Below are 26,345 nucleotides of genomic sequence, written 5' to 3'. Positions count from 1 at the left end.
TGTAGAGTCAAGGTAGCCTGTGACTTCTGTGACTGACTAGGTTGGTCTGGAGTGTATTGGCACAAGTGAGAAGAGATTAGAACTAGTCTTCATGTGTATGGAAGAGCACTTGACAACAGAACGAGTGCTGTGGCAAGCTGAAAATTAGGTACTGCTTCTGCAAGCAGAGTTGATGATGGGAGACTTGTTTTTAAAAGATCCTACCATGGACACTTTGAAATGAGCATAAGTAACGTGGGGGTTTAGGTGAGAAGAGTAGATATTGGTTATTTTTTTTCTCAGTATGCAAAAAGTATGTATATATGTACATATGAAGAGTATGATACCAAAGTAGACTGTCACTGCTAATAAAATTTAGAGTGACATTCTGTCAAGCACTAGCAGTACAGTTAGCTCTAACACAGGGCAATAGCTGAGCTAAAATGTAAAGGACATCCAACCACTGCTATACTAAACTCATCTCCTATATTTCCTTCCATCTACAAGGGGAAACTTGCAAGTGTCTTTTAGTTGCTGCCTGTGTAGTGTGATGGAAATCAAGCCACACCAAGAATTTGCAATAGCTCTGTGCTTCACCATATTTGTGCACTTTAGGTGTGCAGTAAGACTTGAAACTTGTTTCCATTGCATTTTGCTGTCTAATGGAAGACCCATTTGCATGGTGCTAATCTTTAGCCAATTGTCAGGGTCCCTGCTGAATGAACTGCCTATATCTTGTGCCTTAGAGGAGTCATAAAATTTCGAGTTCACCTAAACTATGTGTCAGAGTTGAGCAAGTTTGTTCCCTGTCTCAAAGGGATCCTTTGAATACTATTTTATGGAAGTTTGAGATTTCACATCCTGCAGCAGTGATAAATATATATGGCCAAGCCTACTTCGTAGATCTCTGCTTTGATTTTCCCACCCTGGCCAGAATATAAAGATTTAACTTTATCTTTTTACACTGACTGTAGATGAGAATTTATTGTAAAGTGAAATTGAGAGAAATCTCCTTCTCACTGGGACACAGCATCATTTTTGTGTGATCTTTATATTATGCTAACATTATGCTAGCACTGCCACTGAAATTCCAATAAAAAGGCTGAGGAATGAGATTGCTGCTTTCTGTGCAGAAGGGATGAAATGCCAAACCTGGGTCAATCTTTAGCCGCAGCTGATAATGATGCTGAAGAACTGGTAAGACAAGTGTAGTGATTGGGACGTGCTCTGTGAGCAGAGCTGTAGAAAGCATGTTAATGGGATAACATCAAAAGCTGTTCATGACATGTATTGAGAAATGGCTCTAAAGGCTCTCTATTAATATAAAGAAAGAATCTAGGGAAGCAGAAGGCTTTCAGAAACTGCCAAAGTTGAAGTGACCTTTGTTTCCTAGGTGGGAATTCCTTTGAATTTAGACTTATATGAAGAAATTGAGATGATGAGTGGTTTTAGCAGTTTTCCCTGACCTTCCCAAGAATCAGCTTCAGTCCAGACACATCTCCTCTCCCCTTCCTGGTCTCCACTCCCCTTCCTTTCACTGCAGATTATGCTGGGTCTCTTTGGTGAGGAAATAGGTTGCACAGGAGGTTGGGGTTAGTGCATGGCAGTCTCCTTTCTACTTGTAATTTCTTTCTCTTTCCTGCCACTGTTCCTTCCTTTCTGTTTCATCTGCACTGGTGTGGGCTTCTCTGTGGGCCTCATTTCCCTGGGAGGTGGCATGGGGTGCATGTTTCCACGAGGGTGTCTCCAGCCCTGTGCGCAATAATGTTTGCTTCCAGATGTTTCCTCTCATGCCTCCTGTTGTACATCCCCCCACATCCCCCCATATCCCCTGTCCACAGTGGCTATTGCCCTTTTTTGACTGGGTTTGAGAGGTTACGGTGTTGATGCATGGTGGCTTGATTCCATCCACTGCCAGACTGACTGGGACCACCAGGGTGGCCCCTGCAGCTGGTCCTCTGCTACCTAAGCCCTGCCAGCTATGCCCAACACAAATTTTCAGCTTGGCTTCAAGTTTTTCTGGTTTGGGAACTTGACTTGTGACCCTAGTGAAATAGAAGCTGCCTGTGGTGTATTGTGGTGATAGGATTTCCTTCTTATGTGTGTCTTTCTCCAGCAAGCAGGCATTTTCATCAAATCTCATATGGATTGTTTAGCACATGTTTGTGTTTCCTTCTGAAAAAAGTTGGTTTTTGAAAACCAAATTTTGTTATGAAGGAAATCTTAAATTTTTACCCTGGATTAAAAATGCTGAGAGGTCTCCACATAGTTTTTGCATTGGTATATAATCCAAACAACCTCTCAAACTGTGGTGGTTTTGTATAGGTTATGAAAATGTGAAGGTCTTAAAATCATGCTTGCTACGAAGTTTAATGAATTGCTCTGTTTATTGCACGTTATACATTTTCCTATCATCCTCTCAATTCTGCCACAGCAATTCTAGGTCTCTGTTCCTGGATCTGTGCTAACGCACTCCCTTCTGCAGCTTCCAGACAAAGCTGTTTTGACAATCCAGACAGAGAAAGGTGGCAAAAATGTGATTCCCTGATTCCCTCCCTTCACAGTCGTCAGCAGGATGTGGTGTCAGGTGCTGTGTTCTTGGAGCAAGGACCTGCACAGAGATTTTAAACTAAGAAACCCACCAAATACATACCTCTGGAGTATGTGCCCTTGGAGCATCCTTGTCATAAATGCAGTCAAATGCAGAGAGTTTCTGTATGTGATTTGGGAGAGAGAATATGGGGTTTGTCACTTAAATGAGTCACCTGACTTCTGGGTTTACATCAGAGTTCAGAGGGGTCTTATGGACTGTCAGTCTCTGGCAGCTCAATAACATGAGTACCTTCAGAAATCTGTACAGAGTATGTGCTGTGCAGCTGCCGAGATCAGAAACGTGCAGTGCTGCCCATCCTTGAAGTGAGATATCTGCAAAGAATTAATTTTCTTTTCAAAATTTCTACTTAAGATTTCTTTTTAAAATTTCCAGTTAATTTCCAGTTGATCTGCTAAGCCAAGTAAGGTTTTTAAGGTCTTAGCCAGAGTCTAGCTGCTTCTATGTTGATGCTGCAATGTTCCAAACATTTGCTCAATAGATAAGGCCTGACTTAATTCTTGTGCTTATTGTATTTGCAGGGATAATGGTGCATAAATGCAAAAAGTCAAAATGCATAAATCTCTACCTAAGAAGCCTTAAAATGGCTGACAGACTCTGTGTGATGGTGAGCCTTTTAGTGTCTGATTGGCTTTCCTTCGTAATTCATATTTAAGACTTAGAATGCAGTTGAATAACATAGATGTTCATCTCATGTTTTGGCTTTGTTTCACTTTTGATGCCTGCAGAAGCTGAGCAGTTCTGTCTGGTTAAAAATACATTGACTTGATCCATAGAGGATGTGTGAAACTCCTGAAAGATCTTTTGATATTTAGATTTACTTTTATTTTGAAGTCTCTACTTCATGTTATATGGCTGTTCTTATTTTCTGTTGGAATTCTCAAGAGATTTGCACTCAAGTCAAACCCAGGAAAATGAAGGATGTGGGCCCTCACCATTGGTGTGTTTGTATCGAGCAATAGTGGCTCTAAAAATGGGTAAAAGCAAACAACCCACAAAGTTCCTACCGTCAGAACTGCCTATCGGACTCACTCCCAGAAAGAATTCTTTTCTTTCCTTTAATTTTCACTTCCCAAGCTGGAATTTAGGTTAATCTTGCCCTCCACATCTCTCTCAGCAAATCTCTCAGTAACAGTTTCTGTCTGAGAGCTTAATTTCTGATACTGTCCCTGCTCCAGTTGTCTGCTGTCTGCTAACATTTTTAGTTTGTCTTTTTGGCTGTGACACTGCTTCAGACGTGACAGTGCCACAGGGCACCTTTTTGGACTGCAGTGTCTTGCCTAGGCTTACTGACTGAAGTGATGTTTGGTGCCACTGCAGAAAAGGCATCCTGGAAAGGTACGTTTGAGGTGACTTTGTCTCCATCTGTCCTACAAAGCCATGATGGCTGCTTTTCAGCTGCTAGATTAGCAAAGAATGAGGAGATGAGAGGAGAGAAACCAGAGAAAGCTCAGGAAAGTAGACTTCCCTCAAATTCAGGAGGCAAAAGAACACTGTGCTTTGCCCAAGTGTGGGAAGAAAATCTTTTATAAAGAGGAGGGGTAGACTGAGTGTGTAACAGAGGCCTATCTGGAGGAAAGACCTTTTGTCAAGATACAAAGCAGGATGGGCTTGAGGTTCTCCCTGTGCATGATGCTGTCAAGGGGGAGATTCCTGAAGGCACTACTTTAAGAGAGCTGCAGTCCCTGATCCTGCACTCAGTGTCCAGCTGCTCAGAGAGTACTGTCTCCATATGGAGCAGAGCTGGAGGTGTGACCACAAAGGTGCTTGTCTTGTCTGTGTTATAGACTGACCCAAAAGTGCAGCTTTTGGTGTTGTCCTCAGCATCCTCAATGATGGGCAGCCACAATCCCTGACACTGCGCAGGGATTTGTTCTCTGTGTCCATTGTTGAAGGTTGAGATGGAGTTGCAGATGACTTCCGTGCTCTGTTTTCTTGTAGGCTGGGAAGGAACAGTTCCTGGCATTGCTTTCACATTCCTAGCTCCACAAGGAGCTTTTTCTCCTGTCCAGAAGGCAGGGCTGCTCTTGTTTCCTAGGGAGGCAAACTGCACAGGGAAAGTAGAGCACCTAAAATGTAAGAGTAGAGAGTTGGGACTATTCAGCCTTGAGCAGAGAGGGTTCAGGGGATTTTACAGATGTGTGTAAATAACTCTTATGGGTGTGAAGAGGATGGAGCCAGGCTCTTCCCAGTGCTGTTCTGTGGCAGGACAAGATACAATGGACACAAAATGAAACACAGGGAATTTTATTTAAACACTAAACCCCATTTTTTTTTTTCTGTGAGGATGTCCAAACATTGGAGGTTTACCATAGAGGTGGATTCCCTGTCCTTGGAGATACTCATAACCTGACTGAATTTGGTCCTGAGCAGTCTGCTGTAGCTGACCCTGCTTTGGGAGCAGGGGCTGAGCTGTGCTATCTCCAGGGGTCCCTTTCCACCTCAGCTGTTTGTGATGTTAGTTGTACACTTTGCCAACCTTTGTAATCCTATTCTTCAGTTAATAGACAATGTACAAATAATAGTATTTTGCTGTATTGTATCCCAAACACAGTAGCCATAATTGGAAAAATGCTTTTCTCATATCATTAGATCAAAAATAAGTCTTAAGAATATTAAGGAAAACCTGCTGGCTCATTGAGGGTGTCATTGAAAGGCAAGATTAACCCAGTGCTGAGTTATTTGTGCCACACTTGCCATGTCCTTTGCGGCAGTTCTGATTTACTAACAGGGTGAGGCAGTGCTGCTTGATGCATGAAGTAGAGACATGTAGGGTGTTATATCACTGTTGAGGGAGATAAAAAGGCATGAGCAAGTTGTGTACTGAGCAGATGTAGTAAGAAACAAGAACTCTCTTATGTTTGGGTATAGCACAAAGACAATAATACCACACTGACTTTCTGACATTGGCTTTTAAATGTTTATGACTGTATTTAGACCTGTCATACTGATTTTTTTTTAATATTTTGGTAACTGGTAGCATTAGTTGTGTTCCAGGTTACCTCATCACTGCTCTACATCTGAAACTTTGAAAATCATTAGCAATTGTTACAAAGCCTGATTGGAAAAAAAAAACCCCAGTCCTTGTTTGATGGGTATTCTGTACATGAATAAAATCTCCTAGTAACATAAATCACTAGGGTCATCCTATATGCTATTAAAAAAACAACATACCTCTAAATCTAGAAATGTGAAAAATATCTCACAACTCTTTCCCTATAATTCCTTTTTTCAGGTTGCTACACCTTCCTCTTCTTCAGATAAACCAGATTTCTCCCCAGGTGTGTCAGAGAAAACCCAGACTCCCACAGTGGCCCCAGAGAATGCCACTGAAGGTGGGATCATGCTGCTTCCCACTAATACTGCATCATCTGAGCCCATGCAGCTGTTCACACCACCTGCTACTGCTGCTAAAGCAGGTAATGTTTTCAACAGAGCTGGCAATCTGAGGGGTACCTGCAGGTTGGACAGAGGGTGGGGGTGGCTTTTCTACTGTCAGGTTTCCAACCTGTTGTCAGTAAGAGCTCATTCTTTATCCAAATGTTACATAATCCCACTTTAAACCTGTAGACCAAGTGTAACAGTGCAAACCCCAGATCCTGTAGTCACTTAATTCTGAGGCAAAACCATGACCAAGTCCACCATTAGTGGGAAATGACAACTCAAGGACATACATCAAAGTAAAAAGCAGAAGTAAGACCTGTTTTAAAGGTTTTTGGGGTTTTTTTGTTTAGTTTTTTTTTTTCTGTTGTTGTTGTTTGTTTTGTTTTGGGTTTGTTTTTTTTGGGGGGGTTGGGGTTTTTTTTGGGGGGGTGGTTTTTTTTTGGTTTGGTTTTTTTTGGTTGGTTTGTTTTTTTGTTTTTTTTTTCACTTTGTAAGCAATACCTGAAGCTTTCTGGGGTTTCAGAATAGTCTCTTCTAGCCATGTTGTTGTTTTTGGTGTGACTCTTCAGACCATTGCTCCCTCTTAGAAACTCTGCAGTGGAAGCCTATCCATAGTTGCCTGATACCATGCAGCAACATAGGTGGAACCTGAGGAAGCTCAGCCCTTAACAGTGGAGAACATAGCCTCCAAATCCTGGGGAAACAAAATTTTGTTCTAATTTCAAAACTGTGAGAAAGCTTATCACACTTACAGCTGCAGAACAAATGGTTTTATTTTGAAAAGAACTTTCAACCACTGTGTCCTCTGTAGTCGTGCTACATTCAGTGTGTATGTTCATGTATCTCCTTTCTCCTGCTGAGTTTCCTGCCTCCCTGTGCATACTGACAAAGAGTTAGGAGCGCCACAAGAAGCAGAGAAGCACAGATGTGTGTTTTTCTGCACTCCTAATGTACTGAGGGATGTGGAGAGCTAAGCCCTTTTCTTCCTGGTAGAGAAAGTCTGGTTTGGGACATGCCTGACACCCTCTACCAAAATGCAACCTGCCAACCAGCTTAGCAATAGAAGGTAAGAGGAAGGGATAAGCTACAAGAGATTCCTCTCCAAGACAGTGGATCATCATTACCATTGACTGTTGACTAGGCAGCTCTTCCTTCTCCTCCTGTGAAGGAGGAGGTTGAAGAGGACCCAAAAAGGAGTTTGGAAGAAGAAGCTGAAGAGAAGGTTGTGATGAATCTCACAGTAGGTGCTGCTTTATACAAGGATGCTTTATACTGCTTTTGCCTGAATTTCATATGTTCTCAGACAGACTGTCTGGAAAGTCTCAATGACAGTCCCTCCTGTCATTTGGCCATCACCCTCTTCTAGCCATTCTATTATCATCACATGTGAAGGTTCAAGTGCAAACCTTTGCTCCACAGGTGTGTAGGGCAACTTCCACAATCAGTTGTGAAGCCTTGGGTGAATTTAAGTAGCAGTGACAGAAAGTGTGTTGTCAGTGTCTTCATTTCATCATTTTTAGACCCATCAGCTGCCACTGCTGAGTAGCTTCTTTGGCATCTCTTCTGAGTTTGTAAGTTGGGCATTTAGACATTAGTGAATGCTGCCTTCTGAGAACTTTTGTTCTGTGGCTTCCCAATATTAAAAGGAAGATATTTGAAACATTTGAAATACAGGACTAAGAGAACATTCCCTAAGTTGTGCTTTGGTATATTTCTTCTGGGGAGTGTTTTTGTGTACTTTGGCATTTTTTGAAAGAGAAATATTTTCACAGACTAGGACTGGATAGCAGGTGGATTGAATGGGCAGTTCAGATAAGAAATAACCATTTGCCCTGCTATGCAAGTAGATTTTTTAAAAGGAACACAAGGTGGACATTGGAACCTGCCTTACAAGTGCCACATGAACATGGAAGTAGTACTTCTTGGTGAAGAAAAGTGTGACATTGGAGTTCTACTATGATTTTTTGTCTTCTCTAACTGTGTTTTTTTAATTCTTGCACTTCCAATTACTGAAAAAAATACATAACTCTTTATGCAGAGCATTGTTACCTCTGATATGAAGGAAGAATGAGAATGCTTTTCTCTGAAACAGAAGTAGAGAAAATGAAACGTCATAGCTGGAGAAGAAAAAAAACTTTTGTTTGGTACAAGGTGAAGGAATCACAGTCATGATTAAATAGATCATTATTTTATAATGCATTAAGGATTTTTTTCATTGTTGCAGCCTGTTCTCTGTAGAGTACTTGTCAAATTTTACTTAATGCATTGCAAATAATATTTGAAGGTAGTAAATTTGTATCAGTTCCATCTGTTATAACAATGTACTCATCCTGTCTTATATGCAGTTAAAGAACTTTCTGTGTCTGCTGGAGATAACATACAAGTGATGTTACCTAAAAATGAAGTTGAACTGAATGCCTTTGCTGTCCCACCACCATCTACAGGTGAGTTGAATGCGTTGGTATACAAGGAGATGCATACACTACCAACTTATAAATGCAGACAAGTTCTGAGTTATGTGAACATCCACCACTTGGGATATAACAATTCTTCTCATTTCTAACACTGCCTGTTTTGTGGCTATAACTGCAGAGAGGACTTCTTCAGTTGGATTTTAAAGAGGAATTGTTTTTTAAGTGGCTTTTCCTTTCAGAACCTGAACTCATTAGCCAGATGGTTCAATAAAAAGCCTGTAATTTCTACCAAAAGATGATGTGGCCTAGTTTTTAGCAGCTTGCTGTAAAGCTCAGGGGAGGTGGGAAAATAGGTTTTGAATGCAACATTTGCGTTAAAACTGCCAGCTTCTGCACTGCAGGAGCAAGTATAAGATGTTTCATAAGTACCTATGTAAAATATGTTGGCTTCACATATTCTGGTTTTTGTGAAGAAGTCGATTATTTGTGAAGTCCATTACATCCTTGCTGCTTTACCAAGCTGGAACACACTGGGAGTTTAACATGTGGTCATACTGCTTCATTTTACAGGCTTAAGCAGTAGCAGTCATGATTTCATACTGTAGCATTTCATCTGATGAGTGGCAAACTTGATTTCTTTGTTTTCTGGGCTTGTCTTGAACACAAAACTGATTGTTCTTATGCTGTGTTATTGCTCTTAGAAACAGCCTACACCTATGAGTGGAGCTTAATCAGTCACCCTGCTGACTATAGTGGGGAAATGGAGCGCAGGCACAGCCAGACTTTGAAGCTCTCTCATGTAAGTGAGCTGTAAGCTCAGGCTCAGTATGTTTGTGTGGTCCTTTCACAGAATTGTAACCTGTGGGGAAGGGCACCTTGATTCAAGGAGTTCAAATGGCTTCAAGCCATCCTGAGTCTCTTCACTTGTTTGTGTCACCAAATTTATGCCAGTATCCTAGAGTGCTATAATAATTTTCTAAGATAAAGCAAAAACTTCTCAGTGTTTGCTTCATATTCCCCACCTCCATGCAGTGGCTAGTGGCCTGTTATGTATTCGTTTATAAAAGTAGTTTGAGGATTCAGACATCCAGATTTACTCTTTTGTGATATGATTGTCAGATGTAAGCATACTTTTGTATAATTCAACATGTAACCCTATTTGTTCTGTATTTGTTTCAGTTATCAGTGGGACTTTATGCCTTCAAAGTGACAGTTTCTGGTGAAAATGCCTTTGGTGAAGGTTTTGTAAATGTCACAGTCAAACCAGGTAAATCAGCTGACTGATATAATAAATTTCTTCTTCTTCACAAGTACAGCATAGTTATCGAACAGTCTCTCAGCTACTGTTTGTCAAGGACATCTGGCAGTCCAGTCATGCTGATGTGTTTCATATCTTGATGTCTATAAGGGGTATTTAAGAAAGTAGAGCTAAGGGTCCTGCTCACTGTGTTTAAGTGCTCTCTAGTCTTTCCCCCTCAGGCAAAGCCTGAGATACCATCATGCCACCTTTCCTGGTCCTGTTGTCCAGCTAGGGACAGGAATCATGTGCTCTAGCTGCAGGTTACAATGCACGGCTCTGATCTCAATTACACCATGTAGGAGCACTGCAGTGGAACATTGCTGTGTCAGCACGCTGCTCATCAGTAACCTCTTCTTTGCCTTGTCCAAAAAGGACAACAGATGCTGCAAAGCTGTGTGTCCTAGATTTAATCACTGGGGACTATTGATCTGTACACTTAACATTAGTTTTTCCAGGGCATTCACTAATATTTTTTTTCTTCCCCTTTTTTTCTTCCCCCCCTATCTTTCTCACAGCAGTCAGAATTAACCAGCCACCTGTTGCTGTTGCTTCACCCAAAGTGCAAGAAGTTTCCTTGCCTACAAGTTCTACCTTCATCGATGGCAGTCGTATGTACTGGACCACCCTGTGCTTATATCCTATATTTTTAATATACAGTTACATTATTGTTTGTCAATTTCAAGTGAAATTTCTTATTCTCATTCTTCTCAGAAGTTCCCTGAATAATGATTTATTTTTGGAATATGTGTCCAGTTATAAATTATTTCAATAAATTAAAAAATTATGAAACGCAACCTTGCACGTGGAGATTGAGATGCAGTGTGTCAGAGACTGCTGCATCCAGACAGCAGCTACTCTTACAACTTCTTCCTGTCCTGCCCAGAGAGCCTCTGTGCCAGTACAGCTGGGGCCATAGGAGAGAGCTGTCAGATAGGGTGTGATGAGGTGTTGTAACTACATCCATAATTACTGAGTGCAGACAAGTCAGAATGTGTAGAGTCTGAGACTGATTTTTTTTTTTTTAATTCATGTGTGTGAATAATTGTTTAGATAAATCATACCAAAGGTAACTTGATATGACTCTGTGGTTAATGAAGCTTGTTCAATTATACTTGTAGAGACAATTGTAGAAAACCAGTTAGGGATGAATGTATGAATGACTTAAATATTCATTCCGGCAATTGCTACAAGAAACTGATGTGTTTTTCTTTAATGAACGTAGAAAGCATAGATGATGTGAAGATAGTGAGTTACCACTGGGAGGAAATTAAAGGTCCCCTGCGAGAGCAGAAGGCATCTGCTGACACACCTGTCTTGCACTTGTCTAACCTTGTTCCTGGAAACTATACCTTCAGGTACCTGCATGATTATTTTCTTGGGGGCTTATCTGTGATGTCAGCTAAATTTTATTTTTTTTTCTGTGCTCACATGTATCTCCTCAAAGAACTTAATTTTTCTTCTGCATACTGTTACTCTTCATTTTGCAGTGTGAAGAAATATACAGAGTGGTTTTATCAAAAAACGCTTGCAGTGATCCTTTATAACTCAAAATTACAGAAAGGAAGGTATCATAAATTAATTATGTCCCCACTTCCAGCAATAAGAACTGTGACAGACTAATATTTTTTTTTTTCCTAGCCTAGAAGTTGACTAGTGCCCTGAATGAAACTATGAGTCAGGCTGTGAAAGTCATCCTCTCAAGGGTGGTGGCAGACAGAATAATATTGGCAGACTGGTCCTCACAAGACATTGTTATGCACTGATTTTACTAAGAGTCATTCTGTTCTTTATAAAAGCATTTTCCTTGCTACTGGTTTTCTCCATTTATGCATTGTTGAAGCTGAGGGCTGCCCAGACAGTGGAAGCAATGTTTGTGGTTCAAGGTGCTTTAGTAAAAATCAGTCCTTTTTCTGAACTGTTTAACTTAAAGCCCAGTCTGTACAGAGGCAGACTTCCCACTGACCCAGCTTGGGTTCTTTGGCTGTCAGTGGGATGCCTGTCATCAGTAGATTGTTGAAGCCAGCATACATATACATTATGCTTCACATAAGTTGCACGCAAAGTTTTACAGCTTCTACTTCTTAATTCTGTATTTTTTACTGGAATTGTTCCGTATTAGACAGTAGCAGAAATGAGTGTTAATTTTTTTTCCATGTTAAAAAGGGCAGAGTCTGGCTTACAAGCAATGCTTCTAAGTGTGTTCCTAGGGAATTAAGAAGTCAATTGTTGCATCTCTGCACCTTTGAGGGAGGCTGACTTACCTGAACAAAAAGTCCAGTGCCCTTTATACACATGGATGCATGCCCATTGCAAAATGTACGTATTCCCTAATGTCTGAGGTAATGAGCACTAGTTTTGTTCCTGTTCAGGTTCCCTTCCATGTGGTCAACTGTATGCAGTTTTCATAGCAGAGGTGGATTACAGATTAATTGGTCATGTTTGAAGTGCCTGCAGTAGTCTCATTTTAAGATTATTTTGTGCTTCTGAGAGGCAGTAATGTCTGAGGTTTTTTAAACCCTGTAAATTTTTAGTTTTGTAACTTGACATTGATATTAAGCTCCATTAAAATTAGTAATGATGTGCCACAAAGAAATAAGAAGTGAGGATCTGCTGCTGTTCTATAAGCAGAGCTTCTGAACATCCAGAGTAGTTTTAGATATTTCTCTGTATTGTTTCACTATAGGTGATGAATAAAATCCCTGTTTTTTACTGAGAACATTTCTAAAAGAGTTGGTGAAGTTGCCATTGACTGCAGGTAAAGGCATTCAGAATATCTAGGCTTTTTTTTTTTTGTTAAGGTTGAAAGTTGTCTTTGTAAAGTTTTCTGAATTTCTTTCCTACCTTAGTTGAGGGATATGTGTCGGAAGCAGAAGTTCATATCATATAATCAGTGGCTTTTGTTTAGGTGGTGTTTGAAAAAGTGCCAGAAAAAGATTAATATTTCAATTTAGAAGTTGGCAGAAGTTCATCTTAACAGATACTGTTTTTCCTGTTGTAGACTCACAGTGATTGATTCAGATGGAGCAGCCAACTCCACCATTGCATCTCTGACTGTCAACAAGCCAGTGGATTACCCACCTATTGCTAATGCAGGACCGAATCAGGCAGTCACTTTGCCCCAGAACTTCATCACACTGAATGGAAACCAGAGCAGTGATGACCATGAAATTGTCAGCTATGAGTGGTCACTTAGTCCCAAAAGCAAAGGCAAGGTTGTAGCAATGCAGGTATGTGTATTTCTCCTTTCATAGAACTGAAAAGCTCTTTTATCTTTGCCTCTAACATGAGCAAGCATATACCTAAGTAACTGCTCAGAAGCACTGAAATACCTAGAGTTATGGTATTATTTTTTGTTTTTCTCTCACATGTATTCAGCTCTTATTTTAGATACTACTTTTAATTCCTTTTCATATATATATATATATATATTAATTATTTGGGGCCAAACAAACTTGCTTGTTCCCTGGTGGTTTGGAAAGACTTCAAGATCACATTGACTGTCCTTGAACCCAAGAAGCTGTTTCACAGACTGCTATCTTTTGAGGCTCTGGGCAGGCTGAAAACTGGTTATAGGAGAATGTGAGGATAGTCAGAGTTTTCTTGAAACACTTTTTCCTGGAGAGAGTAGAACTCAAATAGAAACTTCATTTTCTGAGTGAAAGATGACAAGACCTTTTGGCAGTGTTTATGCAGCCATACTTTGTGATGGATTTTTATCCTCACTAAAACATGGGTTTCCAGTGAGGGCTTACAGAATTTATTCTCTTATTTTCATGACTGTTTCTGTTGTTGTTGTTGTTTTGGGTTTTTTTTAATCTGAGAAGTTAATAAATATTTTCATTGGACTTGCATTTGTTAAGTTGGAGATTCTTATAGCTCTGTAGGCAGTTGAGATAATTAATGTAATGAATCCAGCTGAAACTCAGGAGCCATTTTTTATGAGACTTGATTTCTGCCATCTTGGCAAATGCTTTAGATCTTCAGAACTGAAAAGAGATCACTGTAGATCTGTTTAGAAAAGAAGTAATATTATTAATGCAAGACTACCGTGTGGAGGAAATAAAAAATTATGGAAGGACTTACAACATGATGACTTTTTCTGATAATTCACCAAGACAAAAGCTTTCCAAGAGCACCCAAGCAAACTGAAATTGTAGTTTTTGAGAGCTGTTCAATCTTAAAGCAACCTTTCTGAAGGAGGGGATGACTGCTCGAGATATCCAATGGATTCACTGGGTATTTAATGTGGAAATGCAAGTACATGTTACAGTTTCTTTTTGACTAGTAATCTTTTTAATGTGCCTGAAGCTGAGGATCACAGAATCATAGAATGGTTTGGGTTGGAAGAGGCATGGAAGATCACTTTGTTCCAACACCTTGCCATGGACAGGGATGTCACTCACTAGACCAGATTGTTCAGGGCCCCATCCAGTTTGGCCTTAAATAGTTTCAGTGATCAAGTATCCACAGCTTCTCTGGGCAACCTGTGCCAGTGCTTCACCACCTTGTGAGTAAATAATTTCTTCTAATATCTAATCTAAGCCTGCCCTCTTTCACTTTGAAACTATTCCCTCTTGTCACTATCTGCCCATATAAAAAGTCCCTCTCCCTCCTTTTATAAGCCCCCTTTAGGTACTGGAAGACTGCAATGAGGTTTCTCCAGAGCCTTCTTTTCTCCTGACTGAACAACCCAAACTTTCTCAGCCTTTTTTTGGAGAGGTGCTCCAGCCCTCTGACCCATCTTCATGGCTCTTCTTTCAACCACTCCAGAGGATGTTGGTCTGTGGTGTATTATATGATATCCACTGTTAGAGTGCAATGTAACAAGTACCTCTGCTGGTTAGTTAATAATTTATCAAGTCTCTGTTCTTATTGTCATCTTTATCCAAAAGAAAAAAGGAAAACCAAACCTATTTGCATTATGATTTGGTGTTCCTCATATGAGAGATGCCACAAATGTTCATTTTATTAGCAAAAGGACCTATAGCTGGGCCCAGTCATTTTATGACTTCTATAGGTATCAGCAAATGCTGCTGGAAGAGTAAACTCGGAACAGAGTTGTCTTGTTTAATACGGGGTTTTTTTCCATAACCCTATTTGTCTGGCTTCAAGTCAAGTTTGGTTTTGCATTTAACAGTTTTTATAAGTACTAAAGGAGGTCAATATATTTGTTTTTAAAATAACCCTAAGGAAATGGAATGAGCTGTAGGAATTTTCATCAGTGTTTAATTTCCTAATTGAGAATGGTAGTGTTCCATGTGTTTCATAATTATTGTTGTGGAGGTATCGTGTATGCAGTGGTTATACCAACAGAAGAAAGTAGGATTTATTGCCTACAGATATTTCTCTGGGTTGGTAGGAAGAGATGGAACTGTGAACACATTACCTCTGTGCACCAAGTTTTAAGCCTCCTCTTTATCTGCAAGGTGCATAACCTCCTTTCTCAAACACTGTCTTTATGACTTAGAGCATTTCTTTTTCCTTACATTTGCCCTGCAAGACCTTTCATTACCCACAACCATTTCTGTTCAATCTCATGCTCTGTCCTTGCCAATGCTGTGAAGGGAGTGCGGACGCCGTACCTGCAGCTCTCTGCAATGCAGGAAGGAGATTACACATTCCAGCTGACTGTGACAGACTCCGCGCGGCAGCGCTCCACAGCCGAGGTGACACTGATTGTGCAGCCTGGTAAGTCAGTGCAGGCATGTCTGGCTCCCTCAGGGCTGGCCCAGCCTGGTGCCTTGGCACTGTTCTCCAACACCTCCTCTCCCCACATTGTACCACTGATATGGCAGCCCCAGTGCCTGGTACCCCTGGATCAAGGACTAGTCCACCTCCATTTTCTGTCAAAGCAGGCAGTTAAGTGTAGAATCAAATGCAGAATCAAACAAAAATCCAGGTGGTGATCCTGAGGGCTCACACCAGTCTGGTTATGTAAGGCAACAGAGGTCTGTTTGAATCTGCTTCTAAAACCCAAATTGTAGCTCTTGAGTTTTAATGCCCTACAGAGTCTGTTTTGGAAGCTGCTCAGAGTATCAATCAGTGCTTCACTCAGTTTTCTTATTGTTTTACAATTCTCCTGCAAGCGTCCTTCTGTGATTTGAATTCACTTAAACAAATTGTGTTTCCCAGGAAGAAGTGTCAACCAAGGACTTTTCAAAAGCTGCATCTTTCACATGTTTATTGAGGTTTGGGAGACAAATGATGAATAAGCCGAAATGATCTGGGCCTCATGATTTTTTAATGCCTTTTGTTTTTCACAGTATGTTTGCCTTTTACATCCACAGTAGCCTTTTCTGCCCCTGCACAGATCTCACATTCCACCATGAGGAAATGTTTTATCTTCCTGTTGCTGCTTAATATACACCTTTTGTAGATGAACCCTTCTGGGGCAACTTTACGGCAGTCATTCACTGCAGAAACAAGAACATGAATTGGAAGTGTGGTGGTGCCTTTTAGAACGCGTTATAGTGTGGAGTTAGATGCTATTGCTGAAGTCAGGTTCATGGGTAAATGAATACACAGGAAAATGGTAGCGTTGCCAGTTTTACCATGTCACAAAAGCAGAGGCTGAAAGCAGAGTAACAGGTTATGTTTCTTCACTAAATTCTCAAAGGCTCTCAATTGACATTAACTTAGTGACCTTGAGCAGCAGACAGAAGGGGTCAGTATCTTCTCTGAGAGCAAAGAATTGTATTTGTCTGGGAGGTTTTTAAAGGGGTGGACTGGTAGAACCAGGAGAATACCCCACCACTCACATTTTGTGACATTTCATATAATGCATTGAGCATGCAGCAAGATTTTTGGGAGTGTGACTGTGCCTTCAGATAGGACTATGAAAAAGGGAAGTATTTGCTGTGGGATTTGGGATCCCACTTGCTGTTGGATTTGGCTTGCAGCAGAGCAGACCTCCCACCTGCTGGCTTCTGCATGTCATACTTGTGATTTGTACCTTTTGAGGCAATATATCACAATTTTATTAAAATGCCCTATGTAAAATCTGATTGGCAAGCCTTGCCAGTGACTGCCTTGAAAATGTCATATACTAAATATTAATTTTGCAGAAAATAACAGTCCTCCAGTAGCAGTGGCTGGCCCTGACAAGGAGTTGACCTTCCCAGTAGAAAGTACTACACTGGATGGAAGCAAAAGCCAAGATGACCAAGGCATTGTCTTCTATCACTGGGAAAATATCAGGTATCGAAAGATTTTACTAATCCTCAGTAAAATAGAGAACAAAGTGAAAAGGATTGAGCCTGGAGCCTCTTATCCAATCATGTTGAATGATGAATCATGAATTATGTTTGAAAATTGTTTTCAGGACAATCTCACTTGGGTAAGTAATAGTGTAAGAAAGAGCAATTTTAAGTTGAACTTGAAAAGCTCAGATAGTCTCTGCCTATGTTTTGCAATGTTTCATTTTGAGGCCTACTTTTATAAAATTAAGAGAAAATTACAGAAACCTCTGTGTCTTCTGTTAAAAAGCAAGTAGCAGGCTTGGGTTGCATCCTGTAACATACAAAGTTTTTCCATTTGTGGTTAGAACTACGGTTTCTTAGTCACTTGTTTATTGAACAGTAAAGAATCAATCACTTTGCCCTGAACTTCCAGTAATGGGTGACTAAATCACTCTTGAATGATAATTGACAATATTTTATAAAAGCTTATAACTGTATGTTTATGTGCAAACCTCACTGATCCTTAATAAAAGGGCAGGGTATTTTAGCTCATGCAGCTGTTGTACGTGGTACAGGAAGAGGTCTGCTGGCAGCCAGTATGGGTTGTGAGTGGCTGTTAGAGCAATATAATTTGCATGAAATAATGAGCTATTAGTTATAGTTCTGTTTTCATGCTCTCATGAAATAGAACCATGGTGAGGTTGAACTTCTGGGGGGTATTTTCTACTCTTCTGATAGGTGGGGAAGTGTGCTTGAGTGCTTTGAATGTCTTGAAAAAAGGCATTAATGAATTCTCTAAACTAAACTCATGTCTCGAATAGTTCTTTAGCCATCAGTGCTTACAGCAGTAGTAGAACTATAACACACAAAATCAAAAGGCCTGAGCAATGCTGCTGAACTCACAGTTTGGCTGGCTGGGCACAATTATTTTTGTGAGATGTTTTGTTTCAGTGGGCCAAGCTCTGTACAGATGGAAAACACTGACAAGGCAATAGCAACTGTGACTGGTCTCCAGGTTGGTACCTATCACTTCAGGCTGACTGTGAAAGACCAGCAGGGCTTGAGCAGTGCATCCGTGCTCTCCGTCACTGTGAAGGAAGGTAAGCCTGGCTGCTGCTTCTTAGGGCATAGTGGGCAACTGGATATTTCATTCAGTAACTGATGGAATGTGAAGGAAATAGAACAGAAAGGTGTAACATATTTGTTGTTGTATTTCAGATTTGTTTAAGAAAACTGCTCTTTTGTAGTGAAGTAGTATTGTGAGTCACTGGCAGAATTAATTTCCTTTGATGCAAGCTGTTGCAATGTTCAGTATATGCAAAATTAGTTGTAATAAGCATGCTCAAAAATAATAGTTTTTGACAATTGTAGGTCTACATCATTAAAAAGATATGTTTTTATTTTATCTTTGAAATTAACCTTTGAACAGAAAAGCAGTTTTACTGTGGATTTTAAAGTAACATCCAAGAAGTGACATCTCAGTGAACCAATTTTCACTTAAAAATTTAATATTAAAAGACTTGGGTTGTTTGTTTTGTTGGGGTTTTTTTGGTGGTGTGTTCTTGTGGTGGGTTTGTTTTTGTTTGGGTTGGGGTTTTTTTTGGTTTTTTGGGTTTTTTTTTAATTGTACAAAGAAACAGTTGCTGTAGTGTGGGGTATTTTACATTTTGTGGGTTTTTTTTTCCCAACATGCATGCTGTAGAAGAGGCTTTAGGATAATCACAGTATCACAGAATGGTTTGGGTTTGGAGGGACCTTGAAAATTATCTTGTTCCAAACTTCCTGCCATAGGGTAGGACAGTAGACCAGGTAGCTCAAAGCCCTATCTAGTCTGGCCTTGGACACTTCCAGGGATGTGTTGACTTCAGCAAGCCCAGGATGCACTTGGCTTTCTGGACTGCAAGTGCACATCGCTGGGTCATGCTGAGCTTCTTGTCAGTCAACACCCCAAGTCCTTCTCTTCAAGGCTTAGAGGCATTATGCTGACCACTCCCAATATGGTCTCTGCCCAACTTATACTTGGGATTGGCATTGCTGTGACCCATGTGCATCTTGGAGAAGAAGCTGGACTTTGTTTTACTCATGTGCACCATTGCTTGAACTGTTTCAGAGTTTCAGTTAGTGTTCAGTTAGAAGTATGTGGCAACAGCTCTGCCCAAATGTGTCCATGGTCTTGTTTGTGCTGTGAAGTGTAGCCACATTCAGTTCTGTCTACCGGCACGGGTTTGATATTAAAAATACACAGTTTTCCAATAACCAAGTTTAGTCAACTGATTTTACTTGGAAGAGGCACAACCCTATGCTGTTGATAGACAACACCCTTAAGATCTGCCCAAGGTTGAATTATTTATGTCCAACTATTTGTGTACAGTGAGGTATTTCACTCAGCCCCACAGCTTCCTTGGGCCCTAGCTTGCTAGTTGTGTTCTGAAAAAAATCAGTGATGTCTAGTTTCTGAAAAGAGAGCACGTTCATCTTTCTTTTGCTTTTTTTTTCACCATATGCCCAATGCATACCTTAGTTTCACTGCTAGTGGTGAGCAAAAAACATTTGGGAATTAGACTTACTCTTAAGTTCCCTGATTGCATTTTGCCTAAATACAGGCATTTTGAAGATTCAAGATCTTGCACAAGCTTCTGTTGGGTAATAAGTCATTTTCCGGATGAAAAGGTCCCAGCATGGTGATCTCCTGCTGTGCTGTGTTTCTAAGTAGGCAGAAAATCTTGTTGCTTGACTGAGAAAATCTGGTACTTAAGTTATTGTGAAACTATAAATAGAATATCCCACAATGCTTTTTGAAAAAGATCTTTCTCCTCAACTGCAATATGCTCAGAGCCAGATTTTGTATGCCCACTCATCCTTTCCCTGTAGCTTTGATATGAGGTTCTGTTGTTATTGTCTGTAATCGTCAGGTAAAGAATTGCAGTGTGGGTGTATTGGCAATGGCATGTCACATGTTTTGAAAGCAAATCCTTCTCCACTATTTTTATGGCTAGAAAACAACAGTCCTCCCCGGGCACATGCTGGTGGGAAGCACGTTCTAGTGCTTCCAAACAACTCTGTCACCTTGGATGGCTCAGGGTCTGCTGATGACCAGGGGATTGTGTCATATTTGTGGATTCGGGATGGACAAAGCCCAGCAGCTGGGGTAAGTTTCATGAAGATTGTAATGTAATTTGGCTTTTGTTATGCACATGGCTGCAGCAGGGAGAGAAGGTATGACCCATAAGATGCTGTCAGGTATGGTGCCTGTTTCTGGTTTGTCTCTCCTGCTCTCTGTAATGCTGTGGTTCAAGAGGCAGGTGATATTTTCAGTACAGGTAGAGAATATAGTAACTAAGGAATGCAGCAATGCAGAGTAATTGGTGATAGTGTGAAGCTAATGTGTTTGAGAGAAAAATAAATCTGAAATCCAGATATTCCAAAGGAGGAAGGGTCTGAGAGAGCAAGTACCAATAAAGATTAAGGAATCCTGCCTGGTAGCATATGAGATAAAGTTTAAGGTAAAAATGGTGTTTGGCATTACATGTGTAGGCATCTTCCCTGGCAGACAATTAGCCTGGGGGATTAGGGCAGGGGATGCTCTCTGAGTGGGGCAGACAGCAGAAATACCTGAGAATAAACTTCAGTTATGTGTCAGCTAATAAAACTGGGATAATTTTTTCCCCTTTTGCAAAGAGTTTTGTGGACTGCTCTTTGATCTTAGAAGGAAGATAAGCAAGATCAGTAAATCAAGTACTGGGAGAGGAGAAGTAGCAAAGTCATAAAAAAAACTTCTAGAAGCAATTCACATGAGGCTGTAAGAATTGAAGAGGTTTAGCTTAAATATAACTGGCAGAGTTGATAGTTGAAAATGCATGAACTCCAAGGAGAAGAAATTAGGAGTTAAGGAAGCAGAACTAAAGATACCGGAATAAAATTGAGAAATAATAATGTAACTAAATAATAATGTCTTGGATTTTCAAGAAGATGAGTTCTTCAGATTGTCAGCTGTTCTCTCTTTGGGTAGTTTTAATGAAAATATCCATAGTGTGCAGACATCCTTATTAACTGTTGCTTCTAAATTTTATTACTCTGCTATAAACTGTGGGTAGGTCACATTCATCCCAAAAGTCAAAGCAAGAACACACAGCATCATACAAGATAGCTGACTTGGTAATGAAACCTGCAAATGAAATCTTTCTCTGAGGGTGTAACTATTCCGGACCTTGTTTTTGCAGGATGTGATCCATGGCTCAGACCACGAGGCAGTACTGCAGCTAACTAATCTTGTGGAAGGAACCTATATTTTCCACTTGAAAGTGACAGATGCTAAGGGAGACTCAGATGTTGATTCAGCAACTGTTGAAGTGCGGCCTGGTATGACAATTAAAAGGTCATCGACATGTTGTGAATGCCACATCTTTGTTCTTCTCTTCACTTATTTATTCAGATGTTGATGAGAATCTCTCAAGTTAAAACAGAGCAAACAGGTCTCTCTCTTTGTGCCTTCTTACTGTTCTGTGACTAGGCCCAAGTGTGTTAAAAGGTGGCATAAGGATTCTTAACTACTACAGTTGCTACAGTTAGGACCATAAATGAATAAAAATTATACTTACTAGTTAATATTTTCATTAGGCTTTTGTTGCTTCTCATTAATTGTAGGTTTTATGTTTCTTTTTCTGATTGTTAATTAGTTTGGCCAATAGAAGGAGATGGGAGCTGACCATTGAATTTAAGTACAAATGCTGCTGTTTGATGGTTGAAAGTGTGGCTTTGTTTGTTTTTCTTCTTTTATCCTGAAAGACCAAAAAATTCCTCAAAGAATTTCAGGGGGTTGGAAATGCATGTGAAATAGCTAAATGATGGAAGTTGAAGTCTCAAGAAAAGAATCTGAAATCTTTGGTCTGTCAGAGATACCTTGTTTATCTGGCTTCAGGGCAACTATTTTATTTTTGTTCCTCAGTTTACTATTGAATGTAGTCATAGTAATTGGATTATGACTCTCATGCAATATCTGTGAAGTTTGTTTTGTTTGCAAGGCACTCTAGAAGTTCAAGCACCATATAACAGAAACCTCAGTTTGTAAGGGTAGACAGGGTAAACATACCTGATATTTCTCAGATTTACCATCCTGATTTAGACTTGTTCACTGTCTTGCATGCTAAAATACAGGTCCATCTTTGGCTCCCTTTTCCTCAGTTGTCAGCAGTAGATTACTATCAGGGAACTTGGTAATTTGACTCATCTAGTGCTTACCTCTGACTTTAAGGTGGCAGCATTTAGGAGAGCAGAAGTTGCTCTTCTGCACGGAAATGTGTAAATGCTGAAAGTGCATCCCAATGTACTTTATTTCTATTGATAGGATGGGTTACTATCTTAGGACTCACTAGGTTTGTTTCATAGATGATATGACAAAATAAGCTGAGTACTTCTCTAAGAACACAAAAGAGCTGGCTTATCAGTGATATGGGTCTTATGCAGAAAACTCTAGTGTTAATAAATGCTTTAAGTACTGCATGTGCTTGGTACTGAAATACTTGCCAGGCTCTGAAGGAATAGCATGTTCTTCTTCTGTCAGATCCCAAAAGGAGTGGTCTGGTGGAGCTGATCCTGCAGGTTGGAGTGGGACAGCTAAGTGAGCAGCAGAAGGACACTCTGGTGAGACAGTTGGCTGTACTGCTGAATGTTTTGGATTCAGATATCAAAGTTCAGAAGATACAAGCCTACTCAGATATAAGGTACAAAGATGTCCTATTGTGCCAGAAAGACTTGTGATATACTTTGCCTCTCTCACTGCTCATAATTAGTTGCAAAATAATCTTTCCTAAGATGACAAAAAATGCTATACTTCTCAACAGAATATACTTAAAAAGGTAAATTTGTTCTGTGGCAGAAAATTGATGAAGTAAACTCTGTAGAGACTCAGAAATTATGTGTTTTGTTTTTAAAAAATCCCATTTCTTCTGTACAATTTTTTTTTTTACTTTAAAGAAAGTGCATGCATATAAATTTCAGTGTCTTTGTTCCATACAGTGCTGCTATTTTTTCCAAATGTTGGATGGAGTGAGATAAAGAGACTTTCTCACAGTGAAGCATGTATTGTATTTCAAAATAAGGTTCCAGCTCTGTTTAATCAAACCTATTTTATTTCCCCTTTTTTTTCTGCTTCTTCTCCATGGTTTTGATATCCTTAAATATTTTAAGGATAAAAATATATTTTATAAACATTTTCCCAAGTAACTGGTGATGAAAATCCATTTTTTGCACAGCAAATTCCACAGTGGATTCTCTTAAATGTTGTATTTTACCGTGAAGAAGAAATACTCCCTCCACTTGGTGTAGAATGCTAGAGATGGCTGTGTGTACCCTGAGGAACTTCTCAGCATGATTGGTAGAACCAGTTTTCATGAGTTAGCTTTAAATTACTTGTTGTCAATCACTTTGTAATTTAAAACTTGTTTAGCTTTTGGGGAGCTTCTTAAAATTTAAAAACACAGTGTGGAAAGTCTACCATTTATAGCCATGATATTTTTAATCACAGCTTTTCAAATTAAAATGTTCCCTGAAGTGTCTGATATAGGGTGAGAACAACACCACCCAACTTAAAAGTTGTGGATAACAGGGCAGGAGGGCTTCCGCATGAAGTTCTCTGGATTCCTTGCTTCTGAGTTTTTTCTCCTATTAAATTCAGTATCCTAAATTTACTGAAATTGCTTCAGAGTGTTTTGTGACAGGCTCTGTATGACAGTGGAGAAAGCAAATGTATACATACTTAAAGCAAAAGTCAGGAAGACCATGGAGGGAATTATATTTGATGTTATCTTCCTCTGTCTTCTGTGAAACTGAAAATCCCAAGAACTGCTGGTATTTCCAGCTCAGAATGAAGATCATTTGAGTGCTCCACTGAGTTCCCTAATCTTTATCAGTGGTGATGTTGGCTTTCCAGAAGCAAAAAAGACTAAACACTGTATGCCTTTATTGCTGAATGCCTGACAAAAGCGGTCTGTGACAGCAGTCCTAACCTTAGCTGTTCTTTCTGCAGCACCGCAGTTGTGTTTTACGTGCAGAACGGGCATCCTTCCACGGTGATCAAGGCATCAGATGTCTCACGGACTCTGCATGTGCAGCTTTTGAAACAGAAGGCTGACTTCTTGCTTTTTAAAGTCCTGCGAGTTGACACAGCTGGTATGTTTTGGACTGTGCTTGCCTATCTCAGAGCTTTGCAGACATTTGGCTAACACAGCACCTGGAAACACCACGTGAAGTCTTTCTGTCTGCCATCTGGTGTCTGGGCTTGGTGGGTGTAGCTTTACAAAAGATGATGTTGAGGACAATACTTAAAATGCTTCATGATTTGTGGTAGGTAGACTGGTGTCAGTCACTCTTAAAAGACATCATCTGTATCAGCAGGCGAAAGCACATCTTAATCTGGTCTGCATCAGGAAGGCCTGTGGAATGAGGATAAAGATACCTTTTCTTAGAAGATGTGCAAAACTTAATATAGCCATAAAGTAGATATGTTTCATGTCTATACTTCCTTCAGGGCTTTTAGTGTTCAGTAAATAGGCTTGTCGTCTAACTTGTTTTTGTCTGCCTATATCAGGCAAAATGGGTGATAGCTGTGTTACCATCTAGTCTTCTAATCTTTGCAATATACACAGGCCACTGGGGTTTCCTATAATGAACTCTTTATTTTGCCCAAAAAGATGCTTGAACTTCTAAGCTTATTTTAAGCTTCATAAGTAATGTCAACCCTTTATGATCCTTAGGTATTATAGACATAACTTCTGCATAATTTAAAATCAGGACACAGCAATTCAAATACAAACAAAGTAAGCAAGCTCTGCTGATAAAATAGTCACTGATTGTTTAGTAAATTCTGTGTTGATTTTCTGACTGAAAAGGCTGTTGTTCTGTTATAAATATGCTCTGATTACATTCTTTCTCTACACAGCCAGCAGTCTGCTAGACTATAGATCTATTTGACACATAACCCCAAAGGAAAGGGAGTTTCAAAACATATCACAGTGTTATGAGCCAGATGTTTTGCTACCAATCTAGTCTAACAATAAGAGGATGTATGACAAGTTGTCCATTTACACAATGGACCCTTTGTTTGGTTCTGTTCTCAGCCTGTCTTTTGAAATGCTCTGGACATGGGCACTGTGACCCCATAACAAAGCGCTGCATTTGCTACCAGCTGTGGATGGAAAACTTGATTCATCGTTATCTAAATGATGGAGAGAGTAATTGTGGTGAGTTTTGGTGTTGCGGGATGCCTTTCAAGAGTAACTTGCTGTCATGTGAGGCTGTCAATTATTTGTTCTCAGAATGGGGAATACTTAAGAGGTAGATGCTGAAGGAAGACTAAAACAGTCTGTGTTTTCCAGCCCAACAATACCTTTCTATAGAAAGATATTTGAAAAATTTCTTGAAATGATATCTTGACAGTAGTAGCCTAAATTTTGAAGAGAATCACTATTTGATGAAATAATTTGAAAAACTTGGTAATTGGAGGGAGATTTTGCAACAATTTGGGGCCGGTTGGAGGATTTGTTGAATAACATGGGCATTGCAAAGCTTTTGAGTAGGGCTGTTGCAAAGCTGCAAAAAGAGCCAGCAATTTCAATTTCTCTGAGTGGGTGGTTGATGCATCTGTGCCAGAATATGATCTGATCTAAGCAAAGAAGACACCAGTCTTCCAGACTGACCAATACTGACCTTTAGAACCTGATAACACTGACAACTGTGAGTACACACATGTTGGAGTTCAAATGATTGCACATCTCTCTGTATCCTTTCCTGTTTTCCTGGATTTATAAATATAAATGTGCAGCTAGAAGGATCTATGTCTAATCAGTTCCTCTTCTGAAGCACTACTAAAGTGCCAGACCCAGAGCACCACTTTTTATTTCAGTTAGGGAATGATAACTGAGGTGATAACCATGACCCTTTGCAGGACTGCCAGTTCACATAGAATTCAGATATCTTGGGATTGTAAAAGGTATTTGAGAGTATCTAATATCCAATAGTATAGCTAATGTGCACTTCTAATCTTAAAGCTTGAAGATTTTTAGGAATTCATCTGAATATGTTGGTGCCGAGTTTTCCCACATTCCTGTTGTCACTCCCCATTCCTCAGGATTGGTTATTTTAATGGAGTTGTATTAGAAGTTATTCTATTTGTATGACCTTACAAAGCACTGTTGTGTTTCTTTTTTCAGAGTGGAGTATACTCTATGTGACTGTATCTGTTTTTATTTTGATTGTGGTCCTGGTAGGGTTTGCCTGGTTCTGCATCTGCTGCTGTAAAAGGTACATGATTTGTGTTTCTTTTTGATGGGGTGTACACAAAAATTGCACACAACTGCCATGTTTTAGTCCAGTCCATAGCACAAAACCATGGAGCTCATTTTGGACATGTGAGGAGCTTTCTGTAGCTGATTCCGTAGACACACACTTCTTTTCAAAAAAAGGAGTATCTATTTGTGTGTCTA

At 39.9% G+C, this 26,345-nt stretch overlaps 1 protein-coding gene across 1 annotated transcript in view; it reads left to right on the top strand.

Moving 5' to 3' along the window:
* KIAA0319 (KIAA0319 ortholog) overlaps positions 1-26,345 on the top strand; it is a 42,561-nt gene that overhangs the window by 10,694 nt on the left and 5,522 nt on the right. The window contains exons 3-18 of the mRNA XM_041475415.1: positions 5,826-6,009; positions 8,320-8,418; positions 9,090-9,187; positions 9,568-9,655; positions 10,204-10,296; positions 10,911-11,043; positions 12,687-12,915; positions 15,253-15,376; positions 16,753-16,885; positions 17,818-17,966; positions 19,863-20,014; positions 21,087-21,225; positions 22,427-22,586; positions 23,891-24,033; positions 24,981-25,103; positions 26,073-26,163. Coding sequence (XP_041331349.1) covers positions 5,826-6,009; positions 8,320-8,418; positions 9,090-9,187; positions 9,568-9,655; positions 10,204-10,296; positions 10,911-11,043; positions 12,687-12,915; positions 15,253-15,376; positions 16,753-16,885; positions 17,818-17,966; positions 19,863-20,014; positions 21,087-21,225; positions 22,427-22,586; positions 23,891-24,033; positions 24,981-25,103; positions 26,073-26,163 — 2,138 coding nt within the window. The remainder of the gene's footprint in view (positions 1-5,825; positions 6,010-8,319; positions 8,419-9,089; positions 9,188-9,567; positions 9,656-10,203; positions 10,297-10,910; positions 11,044-12,686; positions 12,916-15,252; positions 15,377-16,752; positions 16,886-17,817; positions 17,967-19,862; positions 20,015-21,086; positions 21,226-22,426; positions 22,587-23,890; positions 24,034-24,980; positions 25,104-26,072; positions 26,164-26,345) is intronic.

Source organism: Pyrgilauda ruficollis, unplaced genomic scaffold, assembly GCF_017590135.1.
Source record: "Pyrgilauda ruficollis isolate IOZ18807 unplaced genomic scaffold, ASM1759013v1 scaffold35, whole genome shotgun sequence".
In the NCBI taxonomy this organism is placed as follows: Eukaryota; Metazoa; Chordata; class Aves; order Passeriformes; family Passeridae; genus Pyrgilauda; species Pyrgilauda ruficollis.
Note: the sequence above shows the minus strand (reverse complement) of the source record. Positions and strands in the feature narration are given on the sequence as shown.